The sequence below is a fragment of the Barbatula barbatula genome, assembly GCF_947034865.1.
Source record: "Barbatula barbatula genome assembly, chromosome: 3".
NCBI lineage: Eukaryota > Metazoa > Chordata > Actinopteri > Cypriniformes > Nemacheilidae > Barbatula > Barbatula barbatula.
The window spans coordinates 3,736,285-3,760,556 of NC_136764.1; the positions used below are offsets into that span (position 1 = coordinate 3,736,285).

Consider the following 24,272-nt stretch of genomic DNA (forward strand, 5'->3'; position numbering starts at 1 on the left):
CCGCGCTCCAATCGCGGGCACGACCGGACAGGAGTGAAATGACAAACCCCACCCTAGCTCTCTGTGAGGCGTATGTGATCGGTTGAAGAGAAAAAACAACTTCACATTAAATAATGAAGGCTCTGCATAGGGTGGGCTCACCGTCATATGGAAGAGGGTTGTTTATGCAGGGTTCGTGGGCTCGTCCGGGCTGGCGGGGACGACAGGGGGCTCAGAAAGTTGGAAATGCTCCATCCCGGCCGTGAGGTCAGCTACCTGGACGGACAACGTCTCAAGAGTCTGCTGGGTAGCGACTAAGCCTTCTTGGTGATGGCCCAACAAGACCCCATGTCTCTTCAGCATCGAACGAAAAGGAGATGAATCCGCTGAATCCATTACTGGCTGTTGCGTTCTGTCAGGTACAGAAGGCAAGGACTCAAATACAGATTCAAAATAATAATGGATTTAATCCAATAAGCAAGAACAAAACAATTATCCAGCGCATGAAAACTTGAAAACTATAACTAGAAGAGAGCAAGGTTAGTATAAATACGACAAGCCAAGAGGCTAGAGTGAAGTAGTTAATACAACGCAACAGCAAAGAAGGAGAGAAACAGAGAGGAATATAAAGGGAGGAACGTAATGAGAGCAATAAGAAACAGCTGTGCGCTGCTGAGCTGCTCAGCTGTGCACATGGAAAGGCGAGTGAAAAAGTGGAGGGAGATCAAACCCGGGACCTGACACATAATGTGCTTTCTCTCAGGTCTCGTCTTTGGCCCCGCCCCTCCCTTCTCCGCTCATGCTTGTCCTGTTGGTGTTCATTCCCTTCACCTGCTCTGTATCATCATCCTTGTTTGTGTCCCTATTTAGATCCCTCGTGTTTATTGTCCTGTGTCGGTTCATTTTGTTATCTTGCCTCATGGTGTCTTCGTGTTGGACTCCCCTGTTCCTGTTGACCATTTCCCTCTCATGTGTTTGGATTTATTATTTAGATTATCCTGGACCTTGTTTGTTTTGCCCCGTCAAGGGAAGTTTTATGTTCAAGTCTTGTTAGTTTATCGTTTGCCCTATAACAGGTTAATTTAAATAAAGTATTTTATTTTCAACTGCTGCCTGCATTGGGTTTTGCTTTCTGTATATCCTGACACTGTTGATTTAGATTCATACATATTGATTCATGCTATTATTGTAGCTATTTAAAATAATTTAATTTATTCCTTGTATCTTGTTAAAAGGGACATCATTTGATACATTGATGAATAATAATTGAATAATATATTAAATAGTTAAAATATATTAAATAATTGTGCTATTAATTATTTTCTAAATGTTATTGTCATTATTTAATTTATTTTCTTCTCTCTTCAGTCTGTCGTTCTGCAGTATTGGATCTGAAGGTTTTGTTGCTCTGACTTCAGCTCTGAGATCAAACCCCTCACATCTGACACAACTGGATCTGAACTGGAATAATCCAGAAGATTCAGGAGTGAAGCTGCTCTCTGATCTACTGAAGGATCCACACTGTCAACTAAAGACACTACAGTGAGTTACTGATTTATTATTTTGTAATAAATCACAAGTGACTGTCGAGTATTTTTGTTGTTTATGTTTTGCTGTTTCACTCTTGTTCTTGTGTAAATTTAATGTAGTTGCCAGTGGCGGCGTTTCAACAATATCTCAGTTATGGCAAAATTTCCTCCGGCCAAACAACAGCGATATTCCAAAGTAGCGTCACCATAAATGATACCACATCATATCTAAACAAATCCTTCACAAGAATCCAAAACACTGAATGAATGCATGAAGATGCACAGAGACTTACAGATAACAAACACAAACCCTCATATCCATTAAAATGTGTTTTTAAAGCTCTAACTCTGCAGCAAAAGTGCGACTCCAACAAATATCTACTAAAGCATCTGTCATTTATACTGTGTGTGACAATCGCTTCAAACCCACAGACACATTTACGCATTTGGCAGACGCTTTTATCCAAAGAGACTTAGATTTCATTAGACTATAATATTTTTGTTTCAAAGTATGTGCAATCCCCTGGGATCAAACCCAAAACCTTGGCATTAGTGTCATGCTCTAACCACTGAGATACAGGAAAGCTACATATTGTCATAACAACCACGTACATTTTTTTTAAATATCTTCTTCCTTTTGTTGAAAATAAATGTCTGCATGATTTAATATGTGATGTGAAAATGAAGTGAAAGGTGGATTGGAACCTGCATCAGTAAAGTGTTAAAATGATCAGTCACATGTCTTACTCACCACACCATTGAAGCTGATGGTCAGTGAATGTTGTTTTTACATTGTAATATATACACGCTTCTGACGGCCATACAAGAAATATACAGCAGTCTAAAATATGAAGATGATCTTTAATGAGCATCATTACAGACACTTTGTTTCACTGTTTTGTCTGAATGTGTCATGATTCCGCTATCATGTCATGTTTATTCTTGGTCTTGCAGCGGAGTCATGGCATAGCCTTAGGTTTTGTGTGAGAAAGACATGGCTTTGTTTTGAATCGGACTTGCCATGTGCTTTCTCGTGTCTCGTCAGTGTTTCCCGCCCTTTTGTCTCGTTAACCTTCCCTGAGTGTTTCAGTACCCGCACCAGACCCTTGTTAATTATCCTTTGTATGTCTCCCTTTAAAACATCCTCGTGTTCATTGTCCTGTGCTCGTTCATTGTATATTGTACTTTCTATGCTGTATGCGGTCCTTGTCTGAAACCCTGTATTGATTATCCGTGCTTTCTGTTTTCTCAATCTAGTTAGTCCGTGTCCTGATTATTATTTATCTTGTCTTGTTTTACCCCCTTGTGGGTTTTTGTTTTGTTTTATCATTAAAGTCTTGTTAACCCCTTCACCAATGCTGCCTGCAATTGGGTTCTCCTACACAGTTAATGACAGAATGCTGTAGGGCAGGGGTCTTACATTCAAGCTCCTAGAGGTCCGGTCTTTATATCTTCTTCCAACAATGGTCCAGACAAAGTTTACTGTAAATTAATGAATATTTAGTAAATTAAGCCCCCTTGTGTGTATATATATGATCTTTCATCAGGCCATTTATTTAATATTTTGATATCCACAGTATGTATCTCTGTATTGTAGGTTCTGTGGCGAGGGGAATGTCCTCTTAATAGAAGTCTGATAATTGATATCTGTCAATATAAAACTACTGACAACATTCAAACAACAAATGTAATGTAACTATTAAAATGCTCTCATCATAAACAGAAAACTAATTTACTTACTAAATAAGCCTTTTCATGCCCTTCATACCAGAACTACTTCTGTCTTTAAATCATTTCACTATTAGATACTTGTTCATTACAAAATGTGACGCTGCTTGTGAAAAGCAAAATTTATTTCATTGTTTTCAACATAAAATCATGAAATTAATATTTGATGCTTGTTATAATAAGTTAGATTTTGAGACTTTAGTTTGGGTTTTCACAGGGTCACAAATGTTTACATGCTGATCAATAATGCTAATGCTCAATATAGATAAAAAGGTTGTGGTTCATAAAATATCAAAAATCTGCTGGAAAGGTTGGATCAGAAAGGGTTCACCTCTGACCCCGCTGTCTGCACTTGGGTTCTCTGTCCTTGTTCCCTCGACACGTTCCTGACACCTTGATGCTTCACACGATATCCTGAAACATAGAAATGAGATCAGAAGTGATCATTAAAGATCCATCTGTTAATGCTTTGACTGTTATTCATCTCTGTGGCAAGTGCAGCGTTATTCACATCAGAAAGATCCATCATGCAGTCAGAAAACAGTCATAAGTGTCTTACTAACATTGTGACTCACTGTTATCTTGTTATTTCTCTTTCAGTCTGAGTCGCTGTAATCTGACAGAGAAAAGTTGTTCATCACTGGCGTCAGTTCTCAGATCAAACTCCTCAAGTCTGACAGAACTGAACCTGAGTCTCAATAATCTGAAGGATTCAGGAGTGAAGCTGCTCTCTGATGGACTGAAGAATACAAACTGTAAACTGAAGACATTAAAGTAAGAAAATCCTTAAAGCAATAACGTGTGTAAATGTAAAATAGTCGAGGTCTTAATAATTTTGTTTATAAACTCAATATTTTTAATAATCACAAATGACTTTCAAGTATTTTTGCTGTTTTTCTCTTGTTCTTCTGTAAATTTGATGTAGTTGAACTATTTGTATAATGTTTTCTCTTTGATAAACTAATGTATAATAAACTAATTAATCTAATTTATAAATCCCTTTGGATACAAGTTTTAATTAATAAATAGAAATGTAATATATGGAAAGTGGCTTTCCATTTGTATGAAGTGAAACATTACACTGTTTTATGTCACTCATGCTAGAAGTTAAGCTTTCATTGAAAAAACATTAGATCAAATTATTTTGATGATAAGTGTCTTACTAACATTGTGGCTCACTGTTATCTTGTTATTTCTCTTTCAGTCTGAGTCGCTGTAATCTGACAGAGGAAAGTTGTTCATCACTGGTGTCAGTTCTCAGATCAAACTCCTCAAGTCTGACAGAACTGAACCTGAGTCACAATAAACTGAAGGATTCAGGAGTGAAGTTGCTCTCTGATGGACTGAAGAACACAAACTGTAAACTGAAGACACTAAAGTAAGAAAATCCTTAAAGCAATAAAGTCAAATGTATGTTTGTCATATAAATTCAACGGAGGTCTTTATAAAAGTTCATGTGAATCATCTTCATATAATGTTGTTGATCAATGTGTAAGAGACAGTAGTTGCGTTGCCATTAGGCCTACCCTTCAAATTGCGCATGAGGTGTTTTTTTAGGCAATACGATAAAGAATCATTTAGCTAAACTGCAATGGGAACACTTGTCACGTGGCATAAGAAAGTCACATGATCATTCACACGTCATTACAGTGGTAAGTCCATAGAGAGCATTAAAACAAACCTGTTTCTTCTTAGCAGCGGCCTCATGCAGAACCTCTGAGTAACTTCAAAGACCATTTTCTCAGATTCCAGAGTTCCAAGTAGTTGTATCTCGGACAAATATTGTTGAATCCTACAAACTATTCATCGATAGAAAGTTTTATGATAAAGAATGAAAACGAATCATTGTGCAGTATGGAGCTTTATTAGGAAAAGTGAGTTAATATAAAAATATCGCAAAATACAGACATTTCTCATCCCTCTCTTTCATAACAGTAGATGACATCACGCACATCTAAAGTTGGTTCCTAACCCACCCAAACACCTAAAGAAGTTCGAATGACTTATTGCAGGAAGAAAACAATACACTTCAGTTGCATAACATTGTTGCATAATATCACTTACATTTATAATATTGCAAAAATCTGTAATGGAAACCCGGCTACTTAACGCTACTAACTCTGATACTGTCATGAATCACAGAGGAAGAACCCAATTGCAGGCAGCAACAATGAAGGGGTTAAACGGACTTTAATAATAGAACACAAAACAAACACCCACGATGGGGGAAAAGTACTAACAAAACTAAGATACAAAACAGAAACCAAACACTTCCCACGAGGGGGCAAAAATAGACAATAACTTAACTGAACTCTTGACACAACGTCTTAAACAACACAGACAAGGACTCTTACGTAAACACAAGCCAAGACACAGGTACAGGTACAACGAACAAGCACAAGACAATAGACATGAGGGCATTAAATAGGGAAACTAACAGAGGATAATTAACAAGGGACATGTGTGGGTAATGAAACACTCAGGGAAAGCTAACGAGGAAACAAGAGGGGCGGGGCCAGAGAAGAGACAGGAGAGAACACATCATGTCAAGACTGACAATAAAATGTTTCTCTCCACACAAAACATGTGGCCCTGTCATGATCCTGCCACTAAACTCGAAAATCAAGACATGAGAAGGCAGAATCATGACAGGACCCCCCCCTTAATGAACGCCCCCAGGCGTTCACCAAGGGAGCCGACTAACGGGACAAGACCGACTGGGAAACAGACAACATCCAACAAAACATCGTAAAAAATATCAAGGGCAGACAGGCAAGAATAATTAACGGGTTGGGGTGACATAATAAAAACAACAAAGAAGGGAGGGAGGAAGGGGGAACAACAGAGTTCATGGTAGGAAGTCCAGAGGGATTGGGACAGGGTGGTGCAGTCTTAGTTCTGGGAGGTAGCGCTCGAGATCACGGAGTCCCAGAGGATCTGATTGAGGCCGATGGAGTCCCCGGCTGAGAGGCCGGCGGAGTCCCCGGCGGGGCATGACTGGGTACCGGCTGGAAGGCCGGCTGGGCTGGGCAGGACTGGGTACCGGCTGGAAGGCCGGCTGAGTCACCGGCTGGAAGGCCGGCTGGGCAGGACTGGGTGCCGGCTGAGTCACCGGCTGAGCAGGACTGGGCGCCGGCTGAGTCACCGGCTGAGCAGGACTGGGCGCCGGCTGAGTCACCGGCTGAGCAGGACTGGGCACCGGCTGAGTCACCGGCTGAGCAGGACTGGGCGCCGGCTGAGTCACCGGCTGAGCAGGACTGGGCGGTTGCCCCCTCCGAGGCTTCTTCTTGGACCGGCCCATAGAACATGTGGCCGGCTGCAGAGAAGCGGTGGGGGACCCGACTACCTCTGTGCTGGAAGAGGCGGAGGGGAGTCCCATGACTCCCTCCGTCCGCACCTACCACGAATGCTAGCTGGAGGTGGCGAGACGGGTGGTGCTGAACTCCCCAGAGTGATCATACCCAGGGTACATCCCTCCGGGATCGAAGACAGTGTGAGGGATCCGCCTGGAGGTGAGGGTCTGGAGCCGTCCCGGTTGACCAGGAAGTTCACCATATCCTGGAACCCCAGAAGCTCCAGCAGCTGGGTCTCCCTGGCGATGAGGGGTTCAACGAGGCCGCTGTTAAATATGAGTTTGAGCTCCTTCTCGTTGAACTCTGTCTCCACTGCCACTTACAGGAAGTCCCGGGCATACTCTGGCACACTGGAGTCCCTCTGATGCATCCCGAACAGGAGGTGGGCTAGAGATCTCAGGTGGCGCTGCTTACTGTCCATGGCTGCCTGCTGGGTTCGGTTCTGGCTCGTTCGTTCTGTCATGAATCACAGAGGAAGAACCCAATTGCAGGCAGCAACAATGAAGGGGTTAAACGGACTTTAATAATAGAACACAAAACAAACACCCACGATGGGGGAAAAGTACTAACAAAACTAAGATACAAAACAGAAACCAAACACTTCCCACGAGGGGGCAAAAATAGACAATAACTTAACTGAACTCTCGACACAACGTCTTAAACACAGGGAGGAAACAAACAGAAGAACCTGAACACAGACAGGGACTCTTACGCGAACACAGACAAGGACTCTTACGCGAACACAGACTAGGACTCTTACGCGAACACAGACAAGGACTCTTACGCGAACACAGACAAGGACTCTTACGCGAACACAGACAAGGACTCTTACGCGAACACAGACAAGGACTCTTACGCGAACACAGACAAGGACTCTTACGCGAACACAGACAAGGACTCTTACGCGAACACAGACAAGGACTCTTACGCGAACACAGACAAGGACTCTTACGCGAACACAGACAAGGACTCTTACGCGAACACAGACAAGGACTCTTACGCGAACACAGACAAGGACTCTTACACGAACACAAGCCAAGACACAGGTACAGGTACAATGAACTTGCACAAGACAATAGACATGATGGCATTAAATAGGGAAACTAACAGAGGATAATTAACAAGGGACATGTGTGGGTAATGAAACACTCAGGGGAAGCTAACGAGGAAACGAGAGGGGCGGGGCCAGAGACGAGACAGGAGAGAACACATCATGTCAAGACTGACAATAATATGTTTCTCTCCACACAAAACATGTGGCCCTGTCATGATCCTGCCACTAAACTCGAAAATCTAGACATGAGAATGCAGAATCATGACAGATACTTTCTGTGAGAAATAACTGAGACACTTTGACAGAAAACATACTGTTATAAATCTTCAAACGAATAACCTGAATATTATACTGAACAATTCTTGGTATTATTCTAAAAATGACTTTTATTACGAATTTATTTCATTTATTTTCTTCTCTCTTCAGTCTGTCTGGTTGCAGTATTGGATCTGAAGGTTGTGTTGCTCTGGCTTCAGCTCTGAGATCAAACCCCTCACATCTGACACAACTGAACCTGAACTGTAATAATCCAGAAGATTCAGGAGTGAAGCTGCTCGCTGATCTACTGAAGGATCCACACTGTCAACTACAGACACTACAGTGAGTTGTTGTTGTAGTTGTGTAAATTTGTTTTTGTAGCAATACTTGTGGATAAAATAAATCTGAAATGTCTTAAGATAATGAATGTGAGGAGTGTATTTTGATATATCTGATCTCTCTGATGTTTTACAGTATTTAGTGTTGAAGGTAACAATCGTCTTCACACCGTGATGTTGCTACAAGGCCAATAAGCAGATCACAGCAGGCATCAAAGTTTGTTTTGTTCTTGGACCGGCAAATCTGTGCTGGAAAATAATGTCTGTTGCCAGGAGCTTTATCCAAACCACAGAAGCTTGTTTAAAATATAATACGTTTATACATTTTATAAAGCTGTATAACAAAACATGTCTTTTACTAAAATTAACTGTGGTTAACAAGGTTCTCCTTGTTCAACTATAGTTATCGTTTTGTTTTTGTTTGCTTTTCTAACCAAAGTTATATTTAGTATCGTACATGTTAGAGGAGACCACAAATGCATCAAGAATCCAACTGAATGAATGCATGAACATGCACAGAGACTTACAGATCACAAACCCTCATATCTCTTAAAATGTGTTTTTTAAAGCTCTACTGTTAAAGTAAAAAAACATTTTTCAAACCTCCCTACCCCTTACCACACACTTTATTATTAAACACCTGCACTTTTTTTGTTGAAATGCCTGTATGATCTAATATGTGATGTGAAAATGTAGACAAGCTAAAGGTGGATTTGAACCCACTCGTGCTAAAACTATACAGTGGTCTAAAATATGTTGATGATCTTTAATGAGCATCAATATGTAAACATGGTTTCCACTGTATCGTCTGAATGCTTGAGTTTGGCACCTGCGGTTCTCTGCCATACGCAAACACCGACCCTGTTGACAGCACTGATTTGTTAGGGATCATTGAGCCACGTGACCACACGGCGGTAAGATCAAGTGTTGCCTCCACCTCTTCACAGAGGATGACAGTAAAAAAGAGAGAGAGAGGTTTTGTTATTGGACTGATTCCTGCTTTATGCCGTCTAGACCAGGTGTTACTGTAGCGGCCCCTTGGTTATATTCATCAAGACGCAGAGAGTTTCAAACGGGTGTCAATTTATTTATTCCTCTCAACGAGCACCATGCACCATGAACACCGTGAAAACTACAGAAGAATAGAAGAAATACAAAATGCTTCTATGTAGCTTCACATAAGAATCATGTTTACACACAATACAAATAATTGTAACAAATTACCAATATGAAATGAAATAAAATATGTTTACATTCTCTTTAACTTAAAATCCGTTCTGACAATAAAATACAATCCACACATTTTCCTTCATACCTCATTCCGCTTCTCCAAGGGCGCTAAATCAAAGAGTTTCTGCCATCAGCTAACATGCTCTCTAGCTCCACACACCATCAAAGTTCAGAGCTCTTAGAAATGACATGGACGAGTAATACAAAATAATAAAGTAAATTAACATGTAAACTCTTTCTTTATACGATTGAAATGGATGAGCATGATAAATAACCAAAAATTGTTATAAGTTTTTTACCGTTCCTCAGACGATACATGAGCACCACATTGTGAAGTGTAGCGGGAAGTTAGCGTAACAAAAAAAACATCCGAAGAAGAAAAGCGCTTTTTCAAAATAAAAGCGGAAGCGGAACAGACAGGGAGACACTGTCGAACTATAGCCTTTTCAACATATACAAATAAAATATTATATATCTTATAAACTGTGTAGGAAAATATTAATTTGCTTTATAAGACATTTACACTCCCACCAAATCCTAGTACAATGAATGAATAAATATACAAAGAGTAAGTGAATTGTGCAGGATTTCTCGACTCTAAGAAATGAATAGCCTGAAATTAAGCTATCATAGGTAACACAGAGCAGTTTGTGGAGTGGTATCAATCGCTTTATTCTATTCAGTTCTCTAGGAGGAGCACCAATTTTTTGATCGGTCTCTCAATAACTGAAGGTTTGGAGGGAGGATCTTGTTTTTTATGAGGTTTCCTCTCCCCAACTTGCACTTTAACTCGACGAACCAAGCCATCACTACTTTGAACAGTCTCAATCACTCGTCCAAGTTGCCACTGATTCCTCGGGAGGTTGTCGTCTTTAATAATGACAATGTCATTCACCTTGAGGTTGCGCTGAGGTGAGTGCCATTTCTGTCTCAAGGATATGTTCAGCAGATACTCCTTTTTCCAGCGGCTCCAAAATTGTTCTATGAGATACTGAACTCTTCTCCACCTCTTTGTCGCATACAGGTCCTCCTTGACAAATACTCCAGGAGGAGGAAGAGCAACTTTAGATTTCATCATTATGAGGTGATTCGGTGTTACAGGCTCCAGTGCATGTGGATCATTGATTCCATCCACTGTTAACGGGCGGCTGTTAACGATAGCCATGGCCTCATAAAGCAGTGTTCTGAGGGAGGCGTCATCAAGTCGACCTGGGCACTGTGCAAAGGTGGCGTTCAGCACATTTCGAACAGTTCTGATCTGGCGTTCCCAGACACCTCCTGCAGGACTGTCAGAGGGAGCATTGAAGACAAATTCGCACTGCTTCTCAATGAGGAAGATTTCCAGTAGCTTCGTATCACATTCCTTAAGTGCTTCCTTAAGCTCATTCCTGGCGCCAACAAAATTAGAGCCTTGGTCACAGCGAAGTTGTCGAACAGCTCCTCTTAGGCTGATGAAGCATCTCAATGAGTTGATGAATGAGTCTGTTGACAAATCTTCGAGCATTTCAATATGAACAGCTCTAGAGTACAGACATGTGAAAATTAAGCCGTATCTTTTGTATTCTTTGCGGGCTTTCTTTACAATGAAAGGACCGAAACAGTCCATGCCGCTGTACGTGAAAGGTGCTGAGGCTTCGACGCGTTCTACAGGAAGCTCGGCCATTTGTTGTCTTTCTGTCGGCCGTCGCAGTTTCCTGCAAAGCACACAAGTGTGTATCAGCTTAGCTACCAACTTGCTCCCACCAATTACCCAGAATCCATTGGCCCGAAGCTCCATTAAAGTCTGGCCTCGACCCTGATGGCATGTCTTAGTGTGGAAATGAGACACAATCAACTTGGTGATGTGGCTGTTATTCGGTAGGATGACTGGGTGCTTGACTTTGTGACAGAGCGATGACTCTTTCAATCTCCCACCAACACAGAGCAGTCCATCGGACCAGATAGGGTCGAGACGGAAAAGAGAGCTTGAGTTTGGAAGGTCTTTTTTACCTTGGAGCAGCTTTATCTCCCGGAGGAAGGCTTGCTGCTGTAGTATCTTAATCACTTCGTCTGCAGCCTTCTCACGCTCCATAACAGTCACATACTCACTGTGTTGTTTCTGTTTAGACCCCAGCCTCTTGATTCTTGCCACCACCTTAAGAATTGTTGTCCAGGAGGAAAACTGACTCAAACGCCTGAGGATGTCATCGCAGTTTTTGACTTCTGTTGCAAACACCTGAATTGTCTTGACTTCAGGATCACCAATAAGTAATTCTGATGGAGTGATGGGTGTTAGAAGTAATTTACTATCCCAGAGAAACTTCGGTCCTCGCAGCCAGTTTGTTGAATGAATGTCTGAAGCACGAAGACCTCGGGAAGCATGATCTGCCGGGTTTTCTGCGGTGTCCACATAGTGCCACTGACTGGGATCACTGTTATCCCTAATCAGCTGAACACGGTTTGCAACAAATATGTGGAACCTACGGGCATCATTGTTAATGTACCCGAGCACAACTTGTGAGTCTGTCCAGAAAATCTCTTCATCGATCTTTATGTCAAGTTCACCTTTTAACATGACACTGACCTTCGTAGAAACCACAGCTGCTGCGAGTTCTAGTCTCGGGATACTTGTGACCTTTGAGGGTGCAACCCTTGCTTTTGCCAGAACAAGACTACAATGGACTTCATCCTTGTCATTCTTGAACCTGAGGTAAGAACATGCACCATATCCCATGCAGCTGGCATCAGAAAAATGGTGCAACTCTACTCTGACAATGTTATGGTAGTCATGTGGGTGGTAACATCTCGGAATTGAAACTTCTTTCAACCTCTTAAGCCCATTTATCCACTCCTCCCACCGTGGCCTCATATCTTCTGGGAGTGGATCATCCCATCCGGTGCCTCTGTGACACAGCTCTTGAAGTATTCGTTTTCCCTTTAAGCTGAATGGAGCGATGAATCCAAGAGGGTCATAAAGAGAGGCAATGACAGAAAGGCAACCACGCCGGGTTGAAGGCTGATCTTTCAAGCTGCTGCTAAAACTGAAAGTGTCAGTTTCAATCGACCATTGAATGCCGAGTGCACGCTCTGACAGGGTTGGATCCAGTCCTAAAGGTTCGATGGTTGCTGTTCTTTCTGAGGGATCTAAGCATGCGAGGGCTGCTTCCTCATTTGAGTTGAATTTATGGAGGCGTAGACTTCCTCTTTTGCACAACTCTTGTGACTCAATGATCAGTTTCTTGGCTTCCTCGACTGATGAGACACTGACTAGCCCATCATCAACATAAAAATTTTTCTCCACAAATGTTGATGCTAGTGGATAGGTAGCTTTGTGTTGCCGTGCCAGATGTTTTAAGCCAAAATTGGCACATCCTGGAGACGAGGCAGCTCCGAAGAGATGAACGGCCATCCTATATTCCTGTGGTTCCTTCTCCAAATCTCCACCTTTCCACCAGAGGAATTTCAGATAATTCCGGGATTCAGGAGTGACGGAGAACTGATAAAACATTCTTTCGATATCACAGATGATCGCTACGGCCTCCTTCCTGAAGCGGCAGAGAACTCCTACTAGAGGATTGATAAGATCAGGCCCAGTTAGTAGAGTGTCGTTTAGAGAAACACCGTGGAATTTAGCAGAACAATCAAATACGACTCTCAGCTTGTTTGGTTTTCTGGGATGATAGATGCCGTGATGTGGAAGGTACCACTCAGTCTCTTCTGCAAATGTTGTAGGGGCAGGTTCTGCATCACCCTTGTTAATCGTTTCTTCCATGAATGCTTTGTATTGATCATAATATTGTTTATTGGTCTTTAACTTCTTCTTAAGGCATTGCAGGCGAACTGTGGCTAGCCTCTTGTTGTTTGGTAGGTTGGGTGGACTGTTGCCCTTGAATGGGAGGGGCATCTCATAATGTCCGTCTTTCTTCTGCGTGATGTTGTTACTGAGGAACTCTATGAAATGAACATCATTCTGGGACACATATTTGTCTTCATAAGTTCTCTCCGTAAAGTCTGATTCTAGGGCTTTTAGAACATCTGTCGTCGGTGGAATTGGCAGTTTTTTTACTGTGAGCCGATGCACAAAGCTCTGACTTCCTTGTCTGTCTAGGTGAGGATTTGATGAGCCTATAATACTCCATCCTAGTTTTGATCTCTGTGCAAACGGTTGATTTTTGTCTCCAATGATAACCTCAAGAGGAGCTAGTGCTGCTGGACAGTCATACCCAATTAAGAGCCCTACATCACAGTCTTGAAGGGGTGGTAGCTTATCTGCCAAAGTTCTGAGATGAGGCCAGAGTAAGGCTGTTTCCTTCGTTGGAACATAAGACTTGTCCACCGGGATAAAGTCACGGCTATAGGCCTGTTGTAATTGGATGTGGTTCTTAGAGTGCAGTCCTCGTACTTGTAGACCATGGACGTTCTTGCTAGATATGATTGTATCAATAGCCGTCATAGTACTCAATTTTAATTTTACTGGTTGGGCATCAACATTCAGTTTGTCAAGTACATCTTCTAAGACAAACGTTGAGTCACTCTGTGTGTCCAGTATTGCGTATGTGAGTACTTCTCTGTGTGGCTCTTGTATGGAAGACACAAGGACTGGGACGATACTTGAGGTAGCGGAAGCACGTTGTGTTGATGCATGGGATATGACCTTGTGCGTTTCCAAGCTTGCATGGTTTTCTGTGGAAGTGAAGTTATTAGGTGTTGCTTCCACAGGTCTTTGTTTCCTGTCGTCGTGCAAGCAGGTTGGGTGACGACGGCTGCATGTGTTGCATGTGTGTCGTCTCTTACAATCTTTGGTCATGTGACCCTTCCTCAAGCATCCAAAGCAAAGCCGATTTTCACAGATGAATGCCCTTTTGTCTTCACCACTCTTTGCTGCGAAGGTGGGACACTTGGTGATATTGTGAGCTTCACTTTTACAGACGGAGCAAGGTGATTTTGGTCTACAGCCGTTTGTTTCTTGTTTCTCCTGAGTGAAATTCTTTGTTTGTGTATTTGTGTTGAGAGCTTTGGCTCTCTTTGGTAATCTTTCATCAGTAGCCCTGAAGTTCATCAACAATGGAGAAGCAATAGGGTTACAGGCTATCCGTGCCTCTTTGCTCAGGAACTTTGAGAAGCATGCAAGATCTGGATAGCTTCCGGATGAGTCAAGTTCCTCTACAACAATTCGACTCCACTTGCGCACGATCCATTCTGGTAGTTTTTGGAGTAACTTGTGATTTTCTTCACAATCGTTAAGGATAGCTAGTCCTTTGACATGGGGAATCGCCTCATTGCAGCCTTGGAGGAAATCAGCGAACTCTTGTAGTGCTAGTGGATCGTTTGTGTTGATCTTTGGCCATCTCATGAGCTTATCACGGAAAGCCTTTTGTATGATGAAAGGGTTCCCGTATCTGTCTTGTAAGACTTTGCATGCTCCACTGTATGCGCTTTCCGAATCTCGATAAAAGAAACCTTCAACAGCTTTGCGCGCCTCTCCAGCAAGATAATTTTTTAGATAAAACATCTTCTCACTTGGTGGGAGGGGTTTTCTGTCTATGAGAGCTATGAATGACAGCTTCCAATCTGTAAACTGTAAAGGGTCACCACGGAACGTCGTTGGTTCAGGGACAGGCAAGCGGTTCATACTTAATGAGCTGGCGATTGCTTGGGCTAGACTCATAGACTCCTGGGTCATTGTCACCTCCGGAGCAGGTTGGTGAGGTTGGAATGATGCAGCATCAGGATTTAATCGAGGTTCAGCTTCCTTTCTGTAGCAAGCAGAGTAAGTTGTGTCATTAATCTCCTCATTGCAGTTCTCAAACCTTTCAAAATCGTCATATGCTCTAACACGAGCTGCTGCTATGGCGACGTCTTTTTCTGCTTGTAACTGCTGCAATTTGGTTCTCTCTTGTTCCAACTGTTGTTGCATTTCAACCTCTTTAAGTTTCCATTCCCCTTCCAACTTGTGAAGATGTGCTTGCTGTTCGTGGATTTCTTTCATGGCTTTTGATTGTTCTAGCTTAGCCGCAAGCTCTGCTTGCGCATCTACTTTACTGCTGTGGGTACTGACTGAGCTGGAGTGGTGGCTCAATCTCTCTGGTAACTCCAGTGAGCACACCGTTTCAGTTTTAGTGTGGCCAAAGACAGACCCATATTCATCTTTGTTTAATATTTCTCTTACTCTTTCCTTCTCAAGTTGATCATTAAAATCTTGACTAACGGTCCCTAAACGGATACTTATGAGGTCACAAATGTCTTTTGTTAGTGTAACACAGGCGTCCATTTTCTTTACAATCTCTGGTGTGGTGTTACTGTTACGAAGTATAGGATCATACTGTTTGCTTACGTCATCATGTTTTGCTTGAATGTCTCGCTGTAGTTCAATAAGGTCTGCTGATGAACAGAGGGTTTTTAATTTTGTCCTAGTCTCCCTTGCTACCAGCTTCCAAGCGTCATATGACTTGTTAAATGCTTTCTCACGTTTTTTGGTGTCTTGGTCATGCATCTCTTGGCCTTTCTCTGTTAGCTTTCTTTCACGTGAGCTAGATTTGCATGGGGTGTCTTTAAGTGACATTTTGTTTGTTAGTGCTGCTGCTCTAAGCCGAGTGTAGCCCTTGAATGTCCAATGCCTGAATTTACACTTGTAAGCTGTAGTTATCCTTTACCACAGAGTAATGTTTATGCTGAGCATTAATAGATTATTGACATCCAAAGGATTTTTGCTTAAAACAGTAACAACAAAATTCCCTTTAAACCTTTTTCATAAATAGACATGACCCAAGTGCATGAGCTAGTTTCTCGAAATAGTCACCAGTTTTAGAAGCGTTAAGAACTGAGAATTAGTTCGCACGATATTTTGACCTTACAATAGCATATTATTTAAGTCACTTCAGTTATGCTTCAAGGATGTGTGTGTGTAGAAATTGTCCCTTTTCAGCTTGTTTGCTCTTTGGCCTCCAGTGTCTCTTTTGCAGCTCTAGTTGTACCTTAAACATTGCTGTCCATTTTAGATCTTGCCTGGGTGCAGGAGTTGGATGCAAGCGAAGTAAACTGGCTGGTATTACGTTGGTGTTTTGGCCTCAGATGTGATGGCGTCAGCTTTTCATCAGGGACAGCAGGGCTGGTGCAGCGATGAGTTTTCACTGTAGCGGCCCCTTGGTTATATTCATCAAGACGCAGAGAGTTTCAAACGGGTGTCAATTTATTTATTCCTCTCAACGAGCACCATGCACCATGAACACCGTGAAAACTACAGAAGAATAGAAGAAATACAAAATGCTTCTATGTAGCTTCACATAAGAATCATGTTTACACACAATACAAATAATTGTAACAAATTACCAATATGAAATGAAATAAAATATGTTTACATTCTCTTTAACTTAAAATCCGTTCTGACAATAAAATACAATCCACACATTTTCCTTCATACCTCATTCCGCTTCTCCAAGGGCGCTAAATCAAAGAGTTTCTGCCATCAGCTAACATGCTCTCTAGCTCCACACACCATCAAAGTTCAGAGCTCTTAGAAATGACATGGACGAGTAATACAAAATAATAAAGTAAATTAACATGTAAACTCTTTCTTTATACGATTGAAATGGATGAGCATGATAAATAACCAAAAATTGTTATAAGTTTTTTACCGTTCCTCAGACGATACATGAGCACCACATTGTGAAGTGTAGCGGGAAGTTAGCGTAACAAAAAAAACATCCGAAGAAGAAAAGCGCTTTTTCAAAATAAAAGCGGAAGCGGAACAGACAGGGAGACACTGTCGAACTATAGCCTTTTCAACATATACAAATAAAATATTATATATCTTATAAACTGTGTAGGAAAATATTAATTTGCTTTATAAGACATTTACAGTTACTATCAGGATGATTCCTGCTTTATTTCTCACCCCGAGTGTGGTGTTAACGCTTTATTCTTCATAAAGATTGGGGTGCCATCTAACGCTTCCCTTCGTGGGTATGAACGTGTTTCAGGAGGTAAGAGGGAATGACCTAACAGAGTAACACCCTGCTTTTTGGCCTATGGATGGGGTGCGTATCATAAATAACGGGGGGTTTCTGCACTCTTTTGGGCAGCAGTGATGTTTTGTTTCTATACACTGTGAGACTTCAGTCGGATTCTTATATTGGTTTAGTCCTTATTTTGGGTTTCAGTGCATTTTTGTTAGTTGTGTTTTTTTACATGTTTATCTATTCTTTGTTTTGGTTAATTTTTGTTTTCAAAATTCTAGAATTATTTTCTTTGTTCATTTATGATTGTATCTCTTTGTTTTCTTTTCCCTGTTTTTGTATATTATTTGTGAAACCAGCATACACAAGAGCTGTAAGCGCTGTATTTAATTCAGCACATGGAGCAATGCTCTGATCAGAAGGTTGCTGGTTCTAATCTCAGTGCCAGCAGGTCATGACTGAAGTGCCCTTGAGCAAGGCACCTTACCCCTGATTGCTCTGCAGTAATGTGCCACTGTAAAAAACTACTTGTAAGTCGCTTTGGATAAAAGCGTCTGCCAAATGAATAAATGTAAATGTAAATTTCTATGAAGGTATTGTACTTTGATGTCTTGATATCTGCTCTTCTAAAGTATTCTGTTGAGACCCTGTTCTCTTTGGGTTCTTGTTTGTTTTATCCTCATAATTTGTCTTTTGTGTTAAAGTGAAGTGACGATTTCCTTTATCAACATTGTGTTTTTTTGTTATGAATGAGAGGGTTTTTGAGTTAGTTTTATCCAATTAATAAACAAAAAGTTTTATCCACAATATTTTTTGTGATGAGGATGGCTTCTGTTTCTTCGTTTCCCACGCCGTTTTTGCCATGTCCTGGAGATCCAGAAATTCCTTTTGACACGTGGCTCTGGATGTTCCAGAACGATTTACTGGTGGTTGATGCTTCTGGAGACGGATGGTCAGTTGCACTCAGGCGAGCATTGCTTCTACATTGTTTGGGGACTGAAGGTCAGCGATTGTTTTATACTTTGCCGAATCACAGGGATTCAATGGGATGCGATTGCAGCCTTGAAACTTCACTTTACTCCCCGACGGAACATTGTGGCTGAGCGCCATGCTTTCAGGAAACGAGTTCAAGCACCGGGAGAATCCATTATTCAGTACGTAGCAGCTCTACGGGATTTAGCGGTTACTTGTGACTTTTCAGTTACACTGGATGACATGTTGCGTGATCAGCTCGTGTACAGTCATCGGATTCGTGAGAGGTTGCTATTGGAAACGGACTTGACTCTTGAAAAAGCCATTACTATCGCTCCGCAAACAGAAGCTGCTGGTGAACAAGCCAAAGTGTTATCAAGTCATCGTTCAGTACCTGTGCAAGTGATACATGCCAAGTCTCCGTCTGCAGCTCTGCGTTATCGCCATAGACCGCTTCCAAAATCGCCATCTAGAGCATGTTCTTCAAAGTCTTTATCTTCTGCACCTGGTTCGCTGGCACAGGAGTGTTATCGATGTGGGTCTGTCAGTACACGATCCGTTCCACCTGCACGATCCGTTCACGCATGCGCGTAATTACGTATTAGAAAACGTCATGGTTTTCCTACACTATTTGTACCGTGACGCAGGCGATGAAACGTTTGACGGCAGGCGGCACAACTGGCGGCATGTTCTTTCTTTACGTTTTGAAATGTCGCTTATGTTACCATGATTACGATGTGTTTATGTGGTTGCCAATCCAAAATAATAGAGTTGTTACATGAACATAGATGATTTTGGTTTCATGTGGAATAAAGTATTTTTATCGACTGCAAATCTTCAGTTTCCTCCAAACTCCATTTTGCGATTCATTGCTGTATCATGTCTATTAACCTTACCGTGTTTCGATCTAAGGTCAGTAGTATTGTCAAAGACAGTTTGTGTCGTTTTTTAAATTAAAATCTGATAATACTAGTTGACTTTATGTAGTAATTTATTAGTATGGGCCTATATATAGGCTAATATATCTATCCATTTAATCTAAATTAGTAAAATAATCCCTTCAATGTCGTTTACAGAAGCCAATAAGGAACATAACACGGATGTCTAACTAGACTGTAGTTCTTTCTTCATCTAAATTATAAAGTCAGGGGAAACATTACAGTATTTCAAACTGACTTGACAGAACGCATAGTGAAATGAGACCAGGTGGAACGAAGCGAAGTAAATTGAGTATTGTATTTTATTTAACAGTAAAAAATATAAATAAAGTAAAACAAAGCTGCGCAAGCGTGGAACAGATCGTGCAGTGTCGTAAATCGTCGCAAAACAAAATCATCATTTGCGCATGAGCGGTTTCTACAACGTCGTTGTGCGCATGCGTGAACGGATCGTGCGTCGTTGTGCGCATGCGTGAACGGATCGTGCAGGTGGAACGGATCGTGTACTGACAGGGTCTATGAAACACCTTGCGAACGATCGTAGTTGTCCTGCTGCATCAGCACAGTGAAATAATCACTGTCAAAAGATGGGACATTATTCGCGGGTTTGTCGTTCGGGACAAGCTCGCTCAGTGTGTGAAATTGACCTGCCTGAAGTGCAGATTCTTTATATGCATGATTCGTTGACGGATAAAATTCGGTGCACTGCTGTCATTACGACTGCGACTACTTCTGTGCCAGTCGAGCTTACTGTGGATACAGGATCGTCTGTTTCTACCTTACCAAAAATTTTGTGTGAAACTCACTTCAAGAAAGACGCCCTTCTGCCTCCGTCATTGAAACTGGTGACGTACTCTTGTGATCCGATTCCTGTACTTGGATGTTTACCTGTCACTGTCTCTAGGGATGACATCACCTGCTCTACTTCGTTCTTTGTGGTTCAATCGGGTACGGCTTTGCTGGGTATGGATCTTATTAATGGCTTACATCTCTGTTTCGAAGGCAATTTCTACTCCTGTCCTGCGATTGTCTGCTTTGACGCCTTCAGCAGATTGTCTGCTTTGACGCCTTCAAAAGGCTTTGTGCACAGAGTTAAAATTTCTTCAGCTGTCGCCCCTGTGCGCCAGAAACTACGCCGCTTACCTTTTTGGTTAGAGATGCCGTCACTGAGGAAATCCATCGCCTTCTTGAGTTAGGCGTCATCCAGAGTGTGGATGCTTCGCCGTGGGTCTCTCCTATAGTAGTGGTACAAAATAATTTGGGTGCCATTCGAATGTGTGTGGATTTGCGAGAACCCAATAAGGCTGTGGTTACGGATAGTTACCCTCTACCTCATATTGATGAACTATTGTCTTTGTTTTGGGGAGCGAGTGTATTTTCCACTATCCACTATTTTCCACGATTTGGAGAGTGCCTATTTTTCAGTTGCCATTGCATGACGACAGCCGAGATCTGACCGCCTTTATTACTAACGAAGGACTTTTCAGATTTTGCCGTGTACCATATGGCCTCGCTTCAGCACCCTCAGCCTTTCAAAAAATGTTGGGAACAGTTTTACAAGGACTTCCGAATGTTGGCAATTACCTTGACGATATCATTGTCGAACATGACCACACACTCAAAGCTGTTGTTCAACGCTTTCAGGATGCCGGACTGAAATTGAATCAATCGAAGTGTCAGTTCAACAAACCCAGTCTGCGTTTCCTTGGTCATACGGTGAATGCGCAAGGAATGATGAGGATCATCTTTCTGCCATTCTTCATGCACCTGCACCAACAGATGCAACACAACTCCGCTCTGTCCTCGGTCTACTATCCTGGTATGGTATGTTCATTCCACAAGGATAAAACAGGTTCACGAGGGTTCACAAGGATAAAACAGAGCGCATTGTTGCTTTTGCGTCCCAGACATTGTCATCTACTGAACGCAAGTACTCGACCATTGAAAGGGAAGCACTTGCTTGTGTTTGGGCCGTTGAAAAGTGGCAAACTTACTTGTGCGTAAATTTCTCCTGTGCACGGATAACCAGGCTTTAACTGTGCTTTTCTCATCCAAAGGAACTGATCGCGCCGGAATGCGTATTGCGCGCTGGGCAGCGCGGTTAATGTGCTTCAACTATGATGTTGTTTATCGGCCTGGAGCTCAAAACAATACGGCCGACGGTCTTTCTCGTCTGCCTTTGCCTGCATCAGCTGACGACAACTTCGGTGCTGAACCAGAGTTTGTGGCTTTTCTGTCTTCGGAGATGTCAGCTTTGTCGCCTCCTGAGGTTGCTTCTGCCTCCGCAGCATGCTCGGAACTGAGTGCATTACGTGCTCAAATTGCTCGCGGGTGGCCTTCTTCTTCAACTTCTGTGGATATTCTTCTACGTCCATACTTTCATCTACGCAACGAACTAACTGTGCAGCAGGATTACGTGTTCAGGGGACAGCGCCTTATTGTTCCTGTCGTGCTACTGCACAAATTAGTTAAGTTAGCTCACGCGGGTTAGCTCATCAGAGAATTGTGCTTACCAAACAACGGCTTCGTGAACTGTACTTGTGGCCGGGCATCGATTGCCTAGTTAAAGAGCACATCCAGACCTGTCAACTGTGTTTGTCCTCTGACAAAACTGCCAACACCTCAGCTGCGCCATTGCAGCCAGTACATGATGTGCTATTACAGTGGATTGGAGAAATAGACTCTTGACATGATATAACACAACAAAAGTTCATCATTTCAGCTTTGTGAGGCCTGTATGGTGAGTCCGGTTTGGGTTTTTACCCAAACTTGGTAAATTAGACTACACGGCTAACCTGCTCAGGATTTATTCTGGTTTAGAGATCGCAAACCAAAACTCGACCAATAGGCTGAAAGTGACGTATATATGACGCAGTGAAGCCACGCCCCTCCTATCTCTCACTCCAAAGTAAAAAAAGTTTTTTTTGTCATCCCTGCTCAGGCAGACCCCTTTACTAGGACTAGTGCCCCATTCGTAGTGACTCCCCTCTGGGTCGTCCCGTGTGTTGAATTCCTCACTCTTGATTTCCCGATTGGTGAATCTGTGACCTCCCCGCCGGTGGTAATCCCACCTGGATTTGTCCCCCTACCCGGGCTGACACCTTTTTGCGCATGTTGTTCTCCCCGCCGGGAGACCATGTTAGTGTCTCCACATGTAACCTCCCCTCCGGGTAGGATGTGGCCTCCGTAAAACACTCTTCAAAGAGGAGAGCAGTGTTTCCCCAGTGTTCGGCTCCGGACAGCTCCTCGCTACTAGAGGCGTACACTACTGTCCGTGAGGCCGTCAGTACAGGCTTCTCAGTATGACCAATACTATGTGGCTGGAAGATTATATCTCACGGTAGCACTCTTGTGACTCGCTAGCCGAGTCAGGGTCGCTCCGCTAGAGGTCGTGATATCGGTGCAAGCGCTGTGGCGTTTAAGATAGATCCCCAGTCAGTCTCTCACAACGTCGAGAGACCAACTGAATGGGAAAGTCTCGGTTACGTCTGTAACCTCCGTTCCCTGATGGAGGGAACGAGACGTTGTGACTTCATGCCACAACGCTGCACCGAACCACTGCTGTGACCGGGAGTGCCCTCTCAGGTTCCGAAGAACAAAGGATGAGTGAATGACCGCCGCCATCTTCCTTTATACCCGTATGTACGGGGCGGAGACTGGCGTGCGCGTGCCATTCGCCAAGCCCATTGGCGTTTTATAATTAATTATCTCGGAGAAGGTAGGTTCTCAAGATCAAACCCCAGTCAGTCTCTCACAACGTCGAGAGACCGACTGAAGGGGAACTAAGTACTAACAACTGTATTTTGACTTAATTGGAAATTATGATATTTTTTAAAAATACAATGAAATAAAAGGCTGTAGAGAACAGTGCGCTATTGCAGACTTATATTCTGAGGTTTTAATTATCATTATTTTAATATAGTCAGTCATAAACTAAAGTGGGCCGGTCTAAGGCATGAAACTGCAGGAATGAAAATGAGTCATAATCCGGCCCTGGCAGGTAAATTCGCCTTTAGTTTGAGCATACCATCGGGTTATCTGACTTTTGATCGGGTTTCGTAGCCGTAGTAACTTAGACTACACGGCAAACCTGCCTGATAAGAGGGAATATCTTTTGCTGCCAAGTGTTTATTTGTATTGTATATTTACATGTATTGATAACTCAAAACACATTCATATAATTGAGTTTATAATTATTATTAATATATAAACAGCATTTAAATTAATACTATAAAAACTAACTTTAATATATATTGGCTGAAATACACTGCAAGACTTTTAAAATCTGAAGAGTTTTATTTCTAAACTAGACATCATACACTTGATGTATTTTTGAAAGTTCCTGATCGAATCTGCAGACTGGCACAGACTTTCTGCAACAAGTCCAGACTGAAAATCTGAGCAAAAGAGTATTTCTAATACAAACTTATAATATAATATTTTAGCCTTAAAGCATTTAAAAGTAATAAAGAATACACAATCTATGATCTTATTGTAAACCTATAAGAATCATTCACATTTAGTTGATTCTGCATTGATATAGCCAGTCTCTGCCAGCGCGGAGCTGTGGTCTGGTCTGATCACAGTGATGTTGTTTGCTATGTTTGTCTGATAAATTACTAAATGTAAATGTAAATATGTTTATACCAGCTCTGTAATTCAGCACTTTAAGTCACGTCATGTTTATTGTTTTTATACAATATAGCATATTGCATTTAAACCACAATAAAACTGTCAAATAGACTTTCATAACTTTCTATAAGTCTATTGTATAACTGAGACAGAAGACAGAAAGACAGGCCGCGGAAACAAGGTCCTATAGTGGGTTCCACACTTCAATCCACACCCGACGTTCTTGGTTTGCTTCTTATTTATTCAATCGAGGAAATTGTTTGATTAAACATTGATTAAAATTAAGATACACTTTATACAAAACGAAATTCACTTTAAAGAAAGTCT

At 42.1% G+C, this 24,272-nt stretch overlaps 1 protein-coding gene across 2 annotated transcripts in view; it reads left to right on the forward strand.

The window, feature by feature from the left end:
- Window positions 1-18,167, forward strand: part of LOC306891748 (NLR family CARD domain-containing protein 3-like) — a 65,153-nt gene extending 46,986 nt beyond the window's left edge. Inside the window, exons 12-18 of one of the 2 annotated variants that reach the window (XM_079452245.1) lie at window positions 1,348-1,521; window positions 3,837-4,010; window positions 4,441-4,614; window positions 8,070-8,243; window positions 8,376-9,260; window positions 17,309-17,825; window positions 17,997-18,167. In XM_079452245.1, the coding sequence (XP_079308371.1) occupies window positions 1,348-1,521; window positions 3,837-4,010; window positions 4,441-4,614; window positions 8,070-8,243; window positions 8,376-8,382 (703 nt within the window). In that variant the 3' untranslated portion in view covers window positions 8,383-9,260; window positions 17,309-17,825; window positions 17,997-18,167. Of the gene's footprint in view, window positions 1-1,347; window positions 1,522-3,836; window positions 4,011-4,440; window positions 4,615-8,069; window positions 8,244-8,375; window positions 9,541-17,308; window positions 17,826-17,996 lie in introns of those variants that run through there. The other variant, XM_079452246.1, reaches the window with a different exon arrangement.
- Window positions 18,168-24,272: the final 6,105 nt, after the last annotated feature.